At 40.6% G+C, this 15,803-nt stretch overlaps 1 protein-coding gene across 2 annotated transcripts; it reads left to right on the top strand.

Annotated features, from left to right (window-relative positions):
- Positions 1-6,370: 6,370 nt before the first annotated feature.
- On the top strand, positions 6,371-14,729 carry desma (desmin a). Of its 2 annotated transcripts, XM_039818877.1 has the most exons (11): positions 6,371-7,057; positions 9,214-9,274; positions 9,503-9,598; positions 10,508-10,669; positions 11,164-11,289; positions 11,407-11,517; positions 11,826-11,935; positions 12,101-12,147; positions 12,782-12,873; positions 13,071-13,109; positions 13,953-14,729. In XM_039818877.1, exons 1-11 carry the CDS (start codon positions 6,477-6,479, stop codon positions 13,992-13,994), a joined length of 1,467 nt encoding a protein of 488 aa, XP_039674811.1. In that variant the 5' UTR covers positions 6,371-6,476; the 3' UTR covers positions 13,995-14,729. The 2 variants fall into 2 exon arrangements, with proteins under 2 accessions (XP_039674811.1, XP_039674812.1); XM_039818878.1 differs by lacking the exon at positions 13,071-13,109.
- Positions 14,730-15,803: the final 1,074 nt, after the last annotated feature.

Here is a 15,803-nt window from a genome sequence, read left to right on the forward strand (position 1 = left end):
TAAAGCAATATGACTGAAACAAGTGACACAGGCTACAATGGCCAAAAAAAAAATGTCATTGCCATAAACTTTTCCAGATTTCACAGGAATATATTGTTCTAGTTTTGCATATTTTTAAATCATTTATGTTCTGTTTGTGCAACTTGATTTTAAGGTAGCCCATATACATATACACATGTTACACCAAATTATTTGATTATTGAGCTGGGTTTGTTCTCCACTCTGTTATAGATTTTAGGAGGATACAATACTACTACTATTACTACTACTACTACTACTACTACTACTACTACTAATAATAATAATAATAATAATAATAATAATTATAATAATAGCAAGTTGAATTTACATGATAACATTCTTTGTGAAATTTTCTTTCTTTATTTAAAGTCATGGGTCTTGCCCAGTAGTCTGCACTGATTACACTATGTGCATTCAGCTCTGTTGTCATGCTGGCAGCTGTATGATGTAACAGGTGAAGAAGTCTATGGCTGGCCACACATTTACAGAACCCTATTCTGGACAATAATAGGGCTAGAAAATACTACTAATTATAGTAAAAATTCGGAAACTCTGAACATGTAAAATAATGAAAAATACAATTTGAAAGACAAAAAACAGCTGTGTCAGCTCTGGCGCTTTCCAAAGAGTACTAAAAATATACTTGCTTTTTAATAAAGCAAACTAACAGATGTACAGACTGCCCAATAAAGACCAGATTCTTGGCTTTGGCCATGATATTCACACAGTGATCCTATCCTTGGCAGCATCCAATCTGATAATGTCACGGGATCAGCATCGCTAGAGTTTACTTGTACTGAATGTTAAGTTGTGCATTGTTCTCTCATGAAACAGTGCTCATTTTACTGACAGAAGGTGCATCTGGGCTGTGCTAAAACAGGAAGTAGCCTTTCTATCTAGAATGGCTTATGAATCACATGGTTTGATTCGACACCCACTGCTCGCTATTTCAGGCACATTGTGTTGTCGCTGGCTTTTGAAATCATATCTCTCCTAAGATAGACCTAAAATAGATCTGGAACAAGTTTACTCTTAAAAGATGTCTATAAAGATGTTTCTGTGTTACATGGTTGCATGCAATCACCAATGTGCAAACACACACACACACACACACACACACACACACACACACACACACACACACACACTGCCTATATGGCTAATCCACTGTCTTCCTCACTCCTTTACTCTCATCACTCCTTTACTCTCATCCGTTCATCATTGTATCACTCTTGTGCGACAGCTCAACTCATTGGCATGTGTTTAGGCATGTTTGGTTGGTTGCTGGGCAACTTGCATTTAGTGTTTATGAAGGATGAAACCAGCTGAACAGCCTTTACCTATACATACAATTTAAATCACATTAAAACATCATAGGATTTTCACCATTTTTCACTCTGCTTTCTCTCACTATTGCTATTATACCGCCACTATTATCACATTCTGCAGCTGCCAGATCTAATATACACTAAGACTGTGACTGTATAACTTACTGTTTATTCATCCTAACACAGAATTATATAGAGGTGTCTTTGTAATTATTAAAACGCAGATTGCCTCTATATCTTAGTTTCTCAAGTCTAGTGGTTAAATAAGGATCCGCAAACAATTTCACATCATGCCATTTTAACATCATGTCATCCACACTGCTTGGCTCATGACTACCCTAGCATTCCACAGGCCAGAGGGCCCCGCACCCTACCCAAAATACCCCACCCTTAAGTTGACAGAATAGATTGAACTTTCACAATTATGTCTCTATAAATGTCATTTTAGTACAGGAAATGTATTAAAACGTAAATCCAGGCAGGATGAATGGCAGTGATAATATCTCATTATGAAAAGGTGAGGGAGGATTGGAGTGAATTCAAATTAATTGGAAATGAAATGTGATCTGTAGTGATAGAGATCTGTAGTGGATAACATTATTGGGTTAATTAGCTTTTTGTAATGCAAAGTTGGGGAAATTACTGCTAATATTTTTATATTACAATATTGCATTATTCCCAAAATAGAATCATGACATGGCTGACTATGTACTGTTGATATTCTCAGACTTGGTCCGTGTGTGTGTCTGTGTGATAACTATTTTCCCAGCCGTGCCGGGATCTGGATGCTAATTTAAGTGTGGGTTTTTCTAGGCTACAGGTCAGGTATTGCTCCTGTGTGTGGGGTTGTTAGGCAACTAGTAGGTAGCTCATTTTCTGTGCTGAGCTGATGATGTGGTCTTAAATTGGGAAACTCCCAGATGACCGCTCCAGTCATAGCAGAATATTATACAGTCAAGTCACATCACGCTCATATCAGGTCATTTCACATCATCTGTGGCAGTGAAAAGCCCCCACATCATTTGTGGTATATGAGAGCAGTGGAATGGGAAATCACGTGGAGCAACAGTTTTAAAATATGACTCTAAAACTCATAGCTGAAAATTTTAGATGTGAATTCATTGTTGGTGGATTCATTTTTTTAAGTCCAAAACTGAACCCTTGTCTATTCAGGGACCTTACCTGGACCACATGGGCCTTTGGCATTGGAACAAGGAAAGTCACGGTTCTGGAAGGGGGCCTGGCGAGTCCTGAAGTCTGGATTCCCAGAGCCACAAAAGACAGAAAGACAATCTGATAATAAAGAACATACATAGTTTGTAAAAACAAAAGTGTTTTGGGACAGTAACATCAAGTTAAAAAAGGTTTATTTCAAAAGATGTAAAACAAAATTCCTCCAGTAATACTTGGTAGTTGTGCTTGGACCATTTTTTTTCATTTTCATTTGATATCAGAGTTCGATTGTCATCAGTTATATTTAACCTAGGACATGTCAGTAAAAGTAGCGTCATTATGCTTATTTCTGTTGATGGTGTCTGGCTCTGTCTTTAGTCCCATGATCCTTTGGGAAAGTGGCTGGACAACAGAGTACAAACGGGAAAGCTAAAAATAGAGCTGACACCACCAGCAGCTGACAAACACACCCACACTGCTCTGTGAAACGCAAATACACGCACGACCACACACAAACGCCCCAGCCCCCCTGTTCTCGAACTCTACACCCACAAAGAGCTCATATACGCATGGGACACTCGTACTCATACACTCCTCTTTTCTCTGTAAATTAATTTCTACATCATCAGGATAAACACAAATGATTTGCTCAAGTTACTGCAAAAGATTTTCAGCTCACACACAGATGCACAATTTGCACCACCTAGAGCTAACTTGCATTAGTTCACGCTCGCTTGTGTCTTACCATTAACTTTGCCTGCAGTTGTGTTTCCTCTCTTCTGAATTCTCTTGTTGTGTTCAGTTTAAACAAACCGAACAAAAAAGGTTGTGTGGCTGTGTAAAGGGATGTGTGTGTGTGTGTGTGTGTGTGTGTGTGTGTGTGTGCGCGCGTGCGCGCGTGCGTGTGTGTGTGTGCGTGCGTGTGTGTGCATGACAGAGTGAAAAGCTTCTCTAAGTCCTAAACAAGTGTTGCTGAACATTTTGATATGTAATATGTGTTTGTTCACTATTTTACGCTCCTTGACTGGAACACTAGAATTTCCTATTACATTTGAATGCTTTAGTGGCCAGTCATAAACCTGTTAAGCTTGAGAGAGAAGTCTGAATTAGTATGAAAACACATATGCTTCCTTTATACACCAATGGTCCAACTTTGGACAAACTAGGTTTAATTGACATCTCCCTTACTCTACTGTTAGTTTTGTTGAATCAGGTAGGGCAGGACAACTTACCCTGTTTTAATTCTTATTGGTCCATATAGTTTTGTGACATCAGCAAGATTAATTGAAAACACCTGCATGGGTGTGCAGGACCTTTAAATGGATAACGTGTGTTGGAAGCGAAGTCAAACAAATGTTATCCCTCTATTCAGCTTTCAGAGGTATGTTTAGCATTTTACAGAACGAGAGTCGTAATCATCGCCATCATCATTATCATCATCATTACCAGCAACACATTCACACACACTAGGTCCTAAGAAACAGGGCAGGGCAGAGATGCCTCCCGAGCCTGGGCTTGCTTTCAGCTGTGCAGCTTTGGGTGTCTGCCATGAGCAATGTCTGTTATAGAGCAACAGCATATACACACACACACACACACACACACACACACACACACACACACACACACACACACACACACACACACACACACACACACACACACACACAACGTGTAGTAGTACTATTCTGTGGAGGACCTTGTATACTACATTACATATACATTCATTTCCTGGAGGCTCACCTTCACCTTACAGCCTGCTTAACCTAAACCCTTTGCGTAACCTTAATCTAAGCAATTAAAAAATATATATTAACATGAAATTAAATAGGAAAGGGTTGCATGTAGTGACAAATCCAAATCTGCAACTATGGACCTTTATAGCCTATTTTAGGCCCACTTTTTTCCTATTAGGGTTGAGTCTGTGCTGCTCAACCTTGTTTCCAGCCCCAATTACCCCACTTTATGCTAGCTGCCTAGCACCAAATGACATCTAACTAGTAAATCAAGTCAAGCATTTAGTAAGTTTAAAATAAGTAAGTTAAAATAGACTTCACTTGTTTTAATCCTAGTCAACATGACACCTTTATAAGGTGATATTATGTCATTAATTCAGCTGTAACCTGGTGGTAAAAAATGTATGGCTAAATCCATGGGGACTGAATGTTTGCTTTCAGGTGGGAGAATTTTTTTGTCCCTCGAAATCAACATGATGTATACAGACACAAACTAATACATATGGTATCAAATGTTCAAACGCTGCATTTAACAAATAGTGTATTGCTGGTCTGCACAGATTTGTCCACCCACTTGAGTCCAGTGGAGAGCACTTATGACCGAATGGAGAGTCAGTGACCTTCCCAGCAGCAGCTCTATCAGTCAAACCATACTGCTCCTTATGTAACCAAGGGTAAACACATAATGTAACCAAGGGTAAACTATTGTAGCTCTAAAGCTACTGGCAGGGTAGTAAGTCAAAAATAAGACAAATCCTATTGTGCAGCATTAGGACACTGCTAAAAGTTTTCTGTGATTGAAGGGATTCAATTAATACGGTGTAAGGTTTTAAAAAGTAGCAGCCAATAACATGTCATGCATTGATACAAATTAGGCTGTATATCTTAACAGAAAGAGGTATGTGCTTTTATGATCTAGTTTTTTTTAGCACCATTAAACTTGCATACACTGAATTACAGGAAGTAAGCCTATGCAATTTCAAATGTGTAAAGCTATTTAAAACTGATATAAAAATGGAATATCATCTATTTTAGTCGATTGACATATAAAATCTATCTCCTCAGTGGTTTATCTTCCCTTTGCATGTGGTATACAGATAGTGTTTATGAAATAAGACCATATAACAACTGCGTAGACTGACTGACTTACCCACACATGCTTACTCACTTAATCATGCATCCATCCAAAAATGCAGACACACACACACACACACACACACACACACACACACACACACACACACACACACACACACACACACACACACACACACACACACACACACACACACACACTTTCCAACAGTTGAAACCAGACCCCTTTCGACAGCTGAATCGAGGGTTCGGAACATAGGGAGAGAAATAAGAAAAGATGAGTGGCTGAAGAGGGGAAGGAGATATGGAGGAAAGGCCTGTAGAATAATGGATCACATATCAAGGTACTGCAATAAACTGATAGAAATATCACTTTTTTTTTATTTAAATGGTAATCATTTAGCTGTACGATTATTGATGCAACTGAATTAAAATTCAATTTGTGAAGTCAACAGAAATAGGTTTAGTTTACTTAACGGATTTCAGAGGCAAAATAAATGCCCCAAAAGAAGAAGTCACGTTACTAAAAGTCATCCAAGGATTGAATTTTGCGTTGCAATTATAAGCAGCTAAGTAAACCAAAGTTGCACTTTGACTCAAGCAGCCATATGCTTATGTCACAGTTTTTTAAAAGTTCCCATATAATGTAGTCCCTCCAAAAAAGCCCCATTAATGCTCATTTACAATGATTAGATTGAAATAAGCTTGGGTAGGAATGGAGGGACTTTCTCTGCTAGCCTTTAATTGGCATCTCCATTGTGTTTTCCTAATCTTAACCCATCTTCCAAAACAGGTCCATGGTGAACTTTCTTCACGTTGGATCCTGATTTAAAATGGTGGCAAAGTGATCAATTAAAGGAAAATGAGATTGAGGTACAGTGAAGAGCGGGGGAGGAGGAGGTAGTGGGAGGCAGTGGGAGTGCAGACGGGGTGAATGGAGACAGATGGAGGACGGAGAGGAGGGGTTGGGGTAGGAGTGGGTGTGGTAAATCTACAAATAGCTGCGCTCAGTGTCTGGCATTTCTTCACTTCGTTTCTCTCCCAGTTGCCCAGTGGGACATTTGGGTCTCAACACCTCAAGCGGCTCCATCCTACCACAAGCCAACCGTACAGTAAACCAGCCATGAGCAAGTCCTATTCCTCCTCGGCCCAGTCGGCCTCCTCATACCGTCGCACCTTCGGCTCTGGCGTCGGGTCAACTCCAATGTCCTCCCTCTTCTCATCTGGAGGAGGTGGCCGCAGCGCCTCTGCAAGCCACATGTCTTCCCGAGTCTATGAGGTCAAGAACGTCGGCATTCCCTCATATTCCAGCTACCGGGTTTCCTCTGGTGCTGGGGGAGCAGGGTTCGGCTCCTCTGCAGCAGTGCGCACCTATTCTGGTGAAAAACTGGACTTCAACCTGGCCGACGCCATGAACCAGGACTTCCTCAACACAAGGACCAACGAGAAGGCCGAGCTTCAGCACCTCAATGACCGCTTCGCCAGCTACATCGAGAAGGTGCGCTTCCTGGAGCAGCAGAATGCAACGCTGACAGTAGAGATTGAGAAGCTGAGGGGCCGCGAGGGGCCTGGCCGCGTGGCTGATATGTACGAGGAGGAAATGAGGGAGCTGAGGAGGCAAATAGAGGCCCTGTCCAACCAGCGCGCCCGTGTGGAGGTGGAGAGAGACAACCTGGCTGATGACCTGCAGAAACTGAAGCTCAGGTAGGTTAGAGGATGGTTGAATGAGTTGAGGGATTGATGTGTATCAATGGATGTACTGTTAAAGAGTGTCAATGAATGATGAAAACGGGGAGGAATGAAGAACACATTATGCTGATGTGGCTAATTGTTTTAACAATACTTTTCCAGAAAAGTAGAGTGAGCAAAAGACCGATGTTAGCAATTCCAGAAAAATAAACACCAATTGAACAGCTTGGACAGGGTCTCTGCACTTTCATTATAGGTTATTACAACTCTCCATCATTGTCTTATGACTTTAAAGCAAAGCAATTTCAACTTTAGAGCAAAGCTACAGTTTTTTCACTCGTGAACCCTTGTCACGGGTTAAAAATGTCTATGAGTTAAGAGCACTTGAAACCAAAAAGTGATCTTTGCTAGTGACAAAACTCTCCAGTAGTTCTAAAAAAACTTAGAGAAAATAATAGAGAAAGGTCTTCAAACAAAACAAAAACCAAACCAAACTAAAATTATGTTTATGTTAATCATCTGATGACCTTTCAGATTTTTCCTGCGACCCCTTGGGGGGTGGCTCGAACCCCAGGTTGGCAACTGCTTGTCTACATCAGAAAAACAGGGGGACTCTTGCCGGATGTTAATTGGAAAAGAATATAGGGCGGGGGGGGATGGAAAGCCGGAGAAGGGAGAAAGTTAAGACAGTGAAAGAAGTAAAAGCCAAGCATGTGGCATCAAAGACAACTCTTTCATTTCCAGAGGGTGTCTCTCCTATTCTGGAGAAAATGCAAACAGCAAAGTAACAAAGGAGAGATATGAGAATAGCTTCACTGCAATGAGTGTTATGGTCCACCAGCTTTTTACAAAGTTGTTTTTTAATTTGTTCACAAGAGACATAGCAGAGAGAAATTAAGAGAGAGAGACTTGCAGGCTCATAGGAATAAAGCTGAGGCAGACAGACAGACAGACAGACAGACAGAGAAAGTTTTAACCAGACAGAAAGAAAAGAAGACAGACAAAAATGAACACACACAGCCGGTTATGTTTGTAAGAGTAAAACTAAGAAAAACAGAACAAAGTTAAAATTCAAATGACAGTTCTCCAAATACACATTGCTTGTGTTTGTATTACAGAGAGAAAAAAAAAAAAAAGAGAGAGAGCTGTGACGTGGGAGAGAGAGAGCTGTGATGTGGGTGTATCTCTGAATGGTCTATTTGTAGCTACTAGGTCAGCTCTTTGAATTTAGTATTTCTGTCACTGCAACATCACTTAAAGTTAAGTGTACCGGTATGTAGAAACACAGACACACACACACACACACACACACACACACACACACACACAAAAACGTACAGAACGTCCAATTCACACAAAGCACATACACACTTCACTTTCTTTCCATCAGCCATTTTTAAATTGTTGCCTGCAGCATTGAGTGAAGCTTGCCAAAGCACCTGCTGCTCCCACTGAGATCAAAATACACACATAGACCTCCTGCCTGCTGACAGTTACAATGCACACACACACACACACACACACACACACACACACACACACACACACACACACACACACACACACACACACACACACACACACACACACACACACACACACATATACATACACATAGAATGTTTGTACAATTTAGGGATAGTATCAGCAACTACAGTACATTATATAATGTAAAAACACATTTATCTTACAAAATATTTTTTGCTAGGCTCTTTTGCTGAATCTGCAAAAAGCAGAGTGGAAATAAAATGTATTTACCACACACACACACACACACACACACACACACACTCTGCAAACACCTTTTACATGCATGCATTCTTTCTGCTAATTCTGGAAACAGCACCAGCCAAGGGCAGACCACTGTTCCTTTCTCACTGTTACCCTTCTGTGAGACAGCAGCTGCACCACAGCTTTAGGACTCAAAGAGCATGTGCACAAGCGTGTGTGTGAATATGGATACAAATAAAAGTTAGACTATGATGTGTCATTGTTTAGTCAGTTCTGTTCTTGTAAGTAAAAAAAGAACAGATCAGAATGCTGGAGGAATGAGAGGTGGTAACTAGTTTTTCTGTCTAGTAATTGGTCCCTGAGGAAGAAGTCATGCTCTCCAACACAGTTGTGTTTGTTTTAACTTATGTTTTAACACCCTTCTTTTTTTCTCTCTACAGACTGCAGGAGGAGATCCACCAGAAGGAAGAGGCTGAGAACAACCTTTCTGCCTTCAGAGCTGTAGGTCTTTTATTTCCATAAGATCACACTATATCTCAGTTTATCTCAGTATATCTCGTTTTATCATCAAATCCTGAAGTAAAAAATGAAACACTCCATGCAGTCAAAACTTTCCCTCTTTACTCTATCATCAAAAAATCTTTTCTTCTCAATTTCTTGTTCTGTCTGCACATTTTTACTTTTTTCTATTAGTTGTACTTATACAGTAATTTCTGTGTTTGTATCCAGGATGTTGACAATGCCACTCTGGCCAGGCTGGACCTGGAGAGACGCATTGAGAGCCTGCAGGAGGAGATTGCCTTCCTCAAGAAGATCCATGAAGAGGTCTGTTGATATGTCTTTAAATTATGTCTGTCTGCTATCTGCAACCGGACACCTACAGTTTAGCTTTGTACTATGTATGTCAGTAGGATGTTCTGTACTGTATCATATCACAACTCTGTGTGAGGCTACACTGCCACATTAGATATATCTCAAAAAGGTCACACTTTATCACATCCACTGATGTTAAAACATTATGCACATTTACCCAATCTTTCTTGTTCTCAATGTGGGCAAATATGCAAAGCAAGTGCAATAAGTGCAAGAGATACATTTCTGCACATTCACCCAAAGACATCATAGGACATACCGAGCTACACGCTCGCACATGTGCCAGCACAGTTGAGGTCCCTTCCTGTCATTTTGTCATCTCTGCCTCAACTTTGACCTCTTAGAAATGCTGAACTGTCGATTGGTAGAAAGAGCATGTCAGCTGTTGTGTGTGTGTGTGTGTGTGTGTGTGAGGGAGAGAGAGGTGAGAAAGAATGTGTGCATGTGAACAGATGCAAAGCTATTTATATATTTTGGTTTGATCAGAAGACAGCTGAGTGGGACCAAAGCTTACTAGTTTCACAATGTTAAAACTTGTCTTGTGCTATTCTTGATTTTTTAATAATATTTTTTATAATGCGCCACTGTGCAAATTCGTGGTTTGACATTTTACATTTCCCCTATGTTAATATGTAAATGTCATTGATGTAGAATGTAGAATGATTGTAGAATGTCCTAGCCTGATTTTATTTTATTTATGTTTGAACTCTCCCATTTAATGAGCTCCAATGTCAACATAATAAGTATAGTGTTGTGATTTTTCTGACATCAGTTATTAATGCAGATGAGAACTTTGCTTCCTGCCATAAAGTTTTTTTTTTTTTAAATAATGTTGTTTTTTGTCCTCCTGTCACCTTGTAGGAGATCCGTGAGCTGCAGGGCCAGATGCAGGAAACTCAGGTGCAGGTCCAGATGGACATGTCTAAACCCGACCTGACTGCCGCTCTGAGGGACATCCGCATGCAGTATGAGGGCATCGCCGCCAAGAACATCGCAGAGGCTGAAGAATGGTACAAGTCTAAGGTAGGATGGGAGCATACGCACACACACAAACACACACACACACACACACACACCTGTGTGTTTCCTGGAGACTTACTCTAACCCTAAACATAACCTTTAAGGAGTTTTTTTAAAGTGTCCTACCACACATATGGTCCCTGTGCCCCTTTGTAGCGCCCAACCCGGGCACTGCATCTTAACCCAAACCTAACCTAAATCTTAACCTAACCTTAAACCAAGTCTTCATCCTAAAATGTAATGATTTTATGTTATGGGGACCTCCATTTTGTTCCCAGAAGTAAGGCGATTCCCACAATGTAAACAGATTTATGTCCCCACAACATGAGTAATACATTCCCACACACATACACACACACACACACACACACACACACACACACACACACACACACACACACACACACACACACACACACACACACACACACACACACACACACAGATAGTCTCCTTCAGCTGTTGTACTACTAAAACCTAATCCCCTCTCTCCTCAGGTGTCTGACCTGAGCCAGGCTGTGAATAAGAACAATGATGCACTGCGTAATGCCAAGCAGGAGAGCATGGAGTACAGGCACCAGATCCAGTCCTACACCTGTGAGATCGACTCACTCAAGGGCACCGTGAGTATTGATCGCAGCATCAAGACACACAGCCCTTATCTCCATCTTTCTATCACTTTCACTCTGTGTTCGACCACTGTGTTCCACTTCTAACCTCATGTCTCTGTTCTCCTGTAGAATGAGTCTCTGCTGCGCCAGATGAGAGACATGGAGGATCGCATGACCCGGGAGGCTTCTGGTTACCAGGATACTATCTCACGATTGGAGGAAGACATTAATAAGATGAAGGTAATTAGTGATTTTACACTCTTCACTCGATGAATTCACCAGTTTATAGAAAGTTGCATCAGACTGGTGCAGAGTTCAGGTTTCTTCTCACTCTAGTGATAATCACTGACAAGAACTTATAGATTTAGCCACTGCATCACTGATTATTATAAATAAATTGACAGCCAACTTGAAAGCCACTGAAACCTCAAATGGGAACACTGCCTGTGTTTGTGATTCTACAGCTATTACACATATATTGTTAAGTTTGTGCTTGGTGTGAAGTTTATTTGAGCAGACAATACAACTTTCTACGTATTGATTTAAAGGATGACATGGCTCGTCACCTGAGAGAGTACCAGGACCTCCTCAATGTGAAGATGGCCCTTGATATTGAAATCGCCACCTACCGCAAGCTGCTGGAAGGAGAGGAGAGCAGGTGTGTGTGCATGTGTGTGTGTGTGCTGTTCACTTTTAGATGTGGGTAAAGTTAGATGACTTTTGTTTCAAGCTTTTATTGCGGTGTTTAATTTGTATTTAAGTCTTTCTCCCCTGTTACCAGCTTGTAGGCTAATGCTGAATGTCATGCTTCTCCTTTTTGCAGGATCACTGTGCCTGTCCAGTCTGCTTATTCCTCTATTGGATTCAGAGGTAAGAACAACAGTACATATTCTTCCCTTCACACAGAGATACCCATACAATCCATTTTACAGTCCAAATGAGTCAATGAAGGGATATAAAAAGTCTAATTATATCTTGTGACTGTATATGGTAGGTGCTATTTTAAAGACATGTTGCATACCTGCAGTGACAAATTCTGACCACTGTATGGCAATATATGACAAAACCTTCTTGGCTTTTTGATGCACAGGGGCAATCATCAACAAGCCACACATCAATAATCACACAACTTAGCCCATTCACCTGATGTCTTGAACCGTCCAAATGTGCAATTAATCTCCAATTAATCTCTGCCAATACATTCACTGGCACCACTTTGCGGCTGCTTAAATGAAAACAGTGAACAGTAATTAAAGATGATGTATTAGGTGCAGCCACAATTCATTAGCGTCCTTGATTTTGAATATGTGTTGAAATATTTAAGTGGCATAGTCATACTAACTCATCTAGCTCATTTGATGCCTGTCCCATTCATGTGCAAGGCAAGTCATTATGTTGTTCAAAGCCAATTAGTTAGAGCATGTGTCTTCCAACGGAATTCATTTTGTGCTTATTGTGTGAGTTTATGAAGTAGTGTAAGAGCTATATGAATGTGTTGTTACAGAGACCAGTCCTGAGTCCCAGCATCAGCGCTCCTCAGAGGTTCACTCCAAAAAGACTGTTCTCATCAAGACCATTGAGACCCGCGATGGAGAGGTTTGAGCACAGAAACACACACATGTATAGTAGATATATAGTACACTTACATAACATACAGTACACTTTTCAGCCCCAAAACACCCATAGCCATATATACTGTGATATCATTTTTGCACCTATTTATTTGAGATGTTAAGAGATAACATTAATTATTCTTCAACTGAATGATTTTCATTTGTTATATTCTTATCCAGATGAAGTATTCTTTGAGCCAGGGCGCTAGTGCCCAGTCTGTAAGTCTGGTTCCTATATCCCACCTACTTTTTATCATCTGTTCACTATGGGTTGAAGCAAACTACCAGATTTCGGATCTGTGTCTAAAATAGGGTGAAGTTAGCATCTGGCTGGGACAGCATAGATTAAGCAGAGAGTAGAAAGCAACCTCCATCCATCCATCCATCCATCTTCGTCCGCTTATCCGGTATCAGGTCGCGGGGGTAGCAGCTCCAGCAGGGGACCCCAAACTTCCCTTTCCTGAGCCACATTAACCAGCTCCGACTGGGTGATCCCGAGGCGTTCCCAGGCCAGGTTGGAGATATAATCCCTCCACCTACTCCTGGGTCTTCCCCGAGGCCTCCTCCCAGCTGGACGTGCCTGAAACACCTCCCTAGGGAGGCGCCCAGGGGGCATCCTTACCAGATGCCCGAACCCTCAACTGGCTCCTTTCGACGCAAAGGAGCAGCGGCTCTACTCCGAGCTCCTCACGGATGACTGAGCTTCTCACCCTATCTCTAAGGGAGACGCCAGCCACCCTCCTGAGGAAACCCATTTCGGCCGCAAGAAAGCAACCTATATATTGTAATCATAGCTGCAAAAAAGCATCTCTAGTCTCTGTTGACTCAAATCTTGTAGTTTGCATCGACCCTTTATAGACACTTATAAGTAAACCTCAATCCTCCACACCGGCATCTGTAAGGCAGCTTTACTGTCAGTGGCCTCTGTGTCCCCCTGCACAGCACTTCACTCCAAACAATACCTGCTTCACCATTGATGTAAAATACTCTCACTCTATTATTTGCAACACTCTGTCCTCAACATAGATGATTCATGTTTTTTCCTCTTTCTCTCCTCTTCAGGTTGTCAGCGAGTCCACACAGCATCAGCAAGACATCATGTAAACCGGAGGAGGCAACGTTAGAAACACCATATATGATAAATGAATACAATAAATAGTACAAAAATTTTCCTACCACAATTTATAAGCTGACCCTTTTTTAGAGACATAATGCTGCATTGTTAGCTTATTTAAAATGAAGCACAAAATTATAAAAGCTAATGCAACCGGAATACATCTTTAGACAATGTACTGTATACATCATAAACAGGATAGATGCAGTATGGAGGCACAATGCACTGCCTTTAGCCTGGTTTTAAATAAAGGTCATTCCAGGAATTATGCTTTTTTCTTGTTACTTTCCTTCTCTCAAAAACACCAGAATTTGTCATATCTTGTCTGCAAAATTAATTCAATGGCAAGAGTTTCAAATTAGTAAAATCAAGGCCTTGTGTAGCTGTATTGGCCCAGTATTCATAGGGAGGTTTGCAAGGTGCAAGAAAGATCAATGGGCCTGAAACACCATAGTCAAAAGCAATTACTATACTTTTCACTGCACATATTCCAAGTCGTTCTGTGCAAATGTACAAGTGTATGAATAAGAAGGGATTTTATTTGTGTAACTGATTTAAGGAAGTGAAATGTTGTCAGAAACACAAACATCTAATGAAAAAGGAACTCAGTCATGTTTCAAGTTTGAACTCATGTGCTGGGTGTTTGATTGTATGAGTATGGGTGACCATGAAATGTTGCTTCACTGTGGCCAAAAACTCAAATAAAGAGATTTGTTATCACCGTTTGTCACTTGAGTCAGCCAGTTTTTTAAGATTTTATAATAAAAGAAAAATGTGTCTGTACATAGCACATGTATTGTGTAAGACAATTTCCTTTTTAAACTCATCTAATTAGCATTCCTTAGATAGCCCACAACATGTCTTTCCATTGGTTTCTTTATGAACTATTTCTACCCACTGCATTCATCATCTGATGTGGGCGGTGTTAGCTTTCTAAAAATCATACGAGCGTAACCGCCTTCTGTTAACATTTAATTCACTTTTATAAAGCAAATAGGAGTTGCTGCGTTGCTATTGAAATTATCAGTAACAGGACTGATCTCAGTCTAGGGAAAAGTTAGTGAACAATGGCTTGTTAATGAGCTGGCCTCGGTCATGCTTTGTTGCCAGCGGAAGGAAGATTAGCACAGCATCAAGAATTGTATAGTCTGTGTGGTTTGTTTCTGATGTCATTGGACTGAAAATGTCAGCAGAGATTAAAAAGGAAGTGGAGGAGGAGAGAGAACAGGAAGATACAGTGAAGGCAGGCAATAAACAAGCATGCATGAAAGAGAGCAAGACCGGGAGGGTGGTACAGGGAGAAAACATGAAAGAGACAGTGTGCAGATGCAATGAAAAGGTTATTCAGAGACACACAGAGAAAAAGAGACGAGGAAGATTTAGGGATAATTAGGCAGAACAAAAAAATAAGCACAGAAAGAAAGAAAGTAAGTGAGAGACAGCCATTTCACTGCTTTTCCAGCAATGTTGATCAGAACTTTCTGATCAACTGTTTTTCTCGCAACTGCTCCCAAAGGCAACAGTTTCCCAACCATTATACAGCAATTAAAAAGGGTCGCCTGTTCCTCTTCAATTTCCTTTAAATGAAGTCAGTTAACCTCTGTGACTCTCCCCTGTAAGTTGGTGAAGGTACTTTTTGTGCTGCTTAAAGTTTCTTATATATATATATATTTATATATATTTAAATGAACACAGAAATAAACACTAGTGATAGGGATTCCCTCAGATTTATTTTTAAAAAATTGTGACCAACATACATACTGAGCGAGACATTTTACAATAATAAACTTGTCAGTGGT

The sequence above is a fragment of the Perca fluviatilis genome, chromosome 12 (assembly GCF_010015445.1).
Source record: "Perca fluviatilis chromosome 12, GENO_Pfluv_1.0, whole genome shotgun sequence".
Lineage (NCBI taxonomy): Eukaryota > Metazoa > Chordata > Actinopteri > Perciformes > Percidae > Perca > Perca fluviatilis.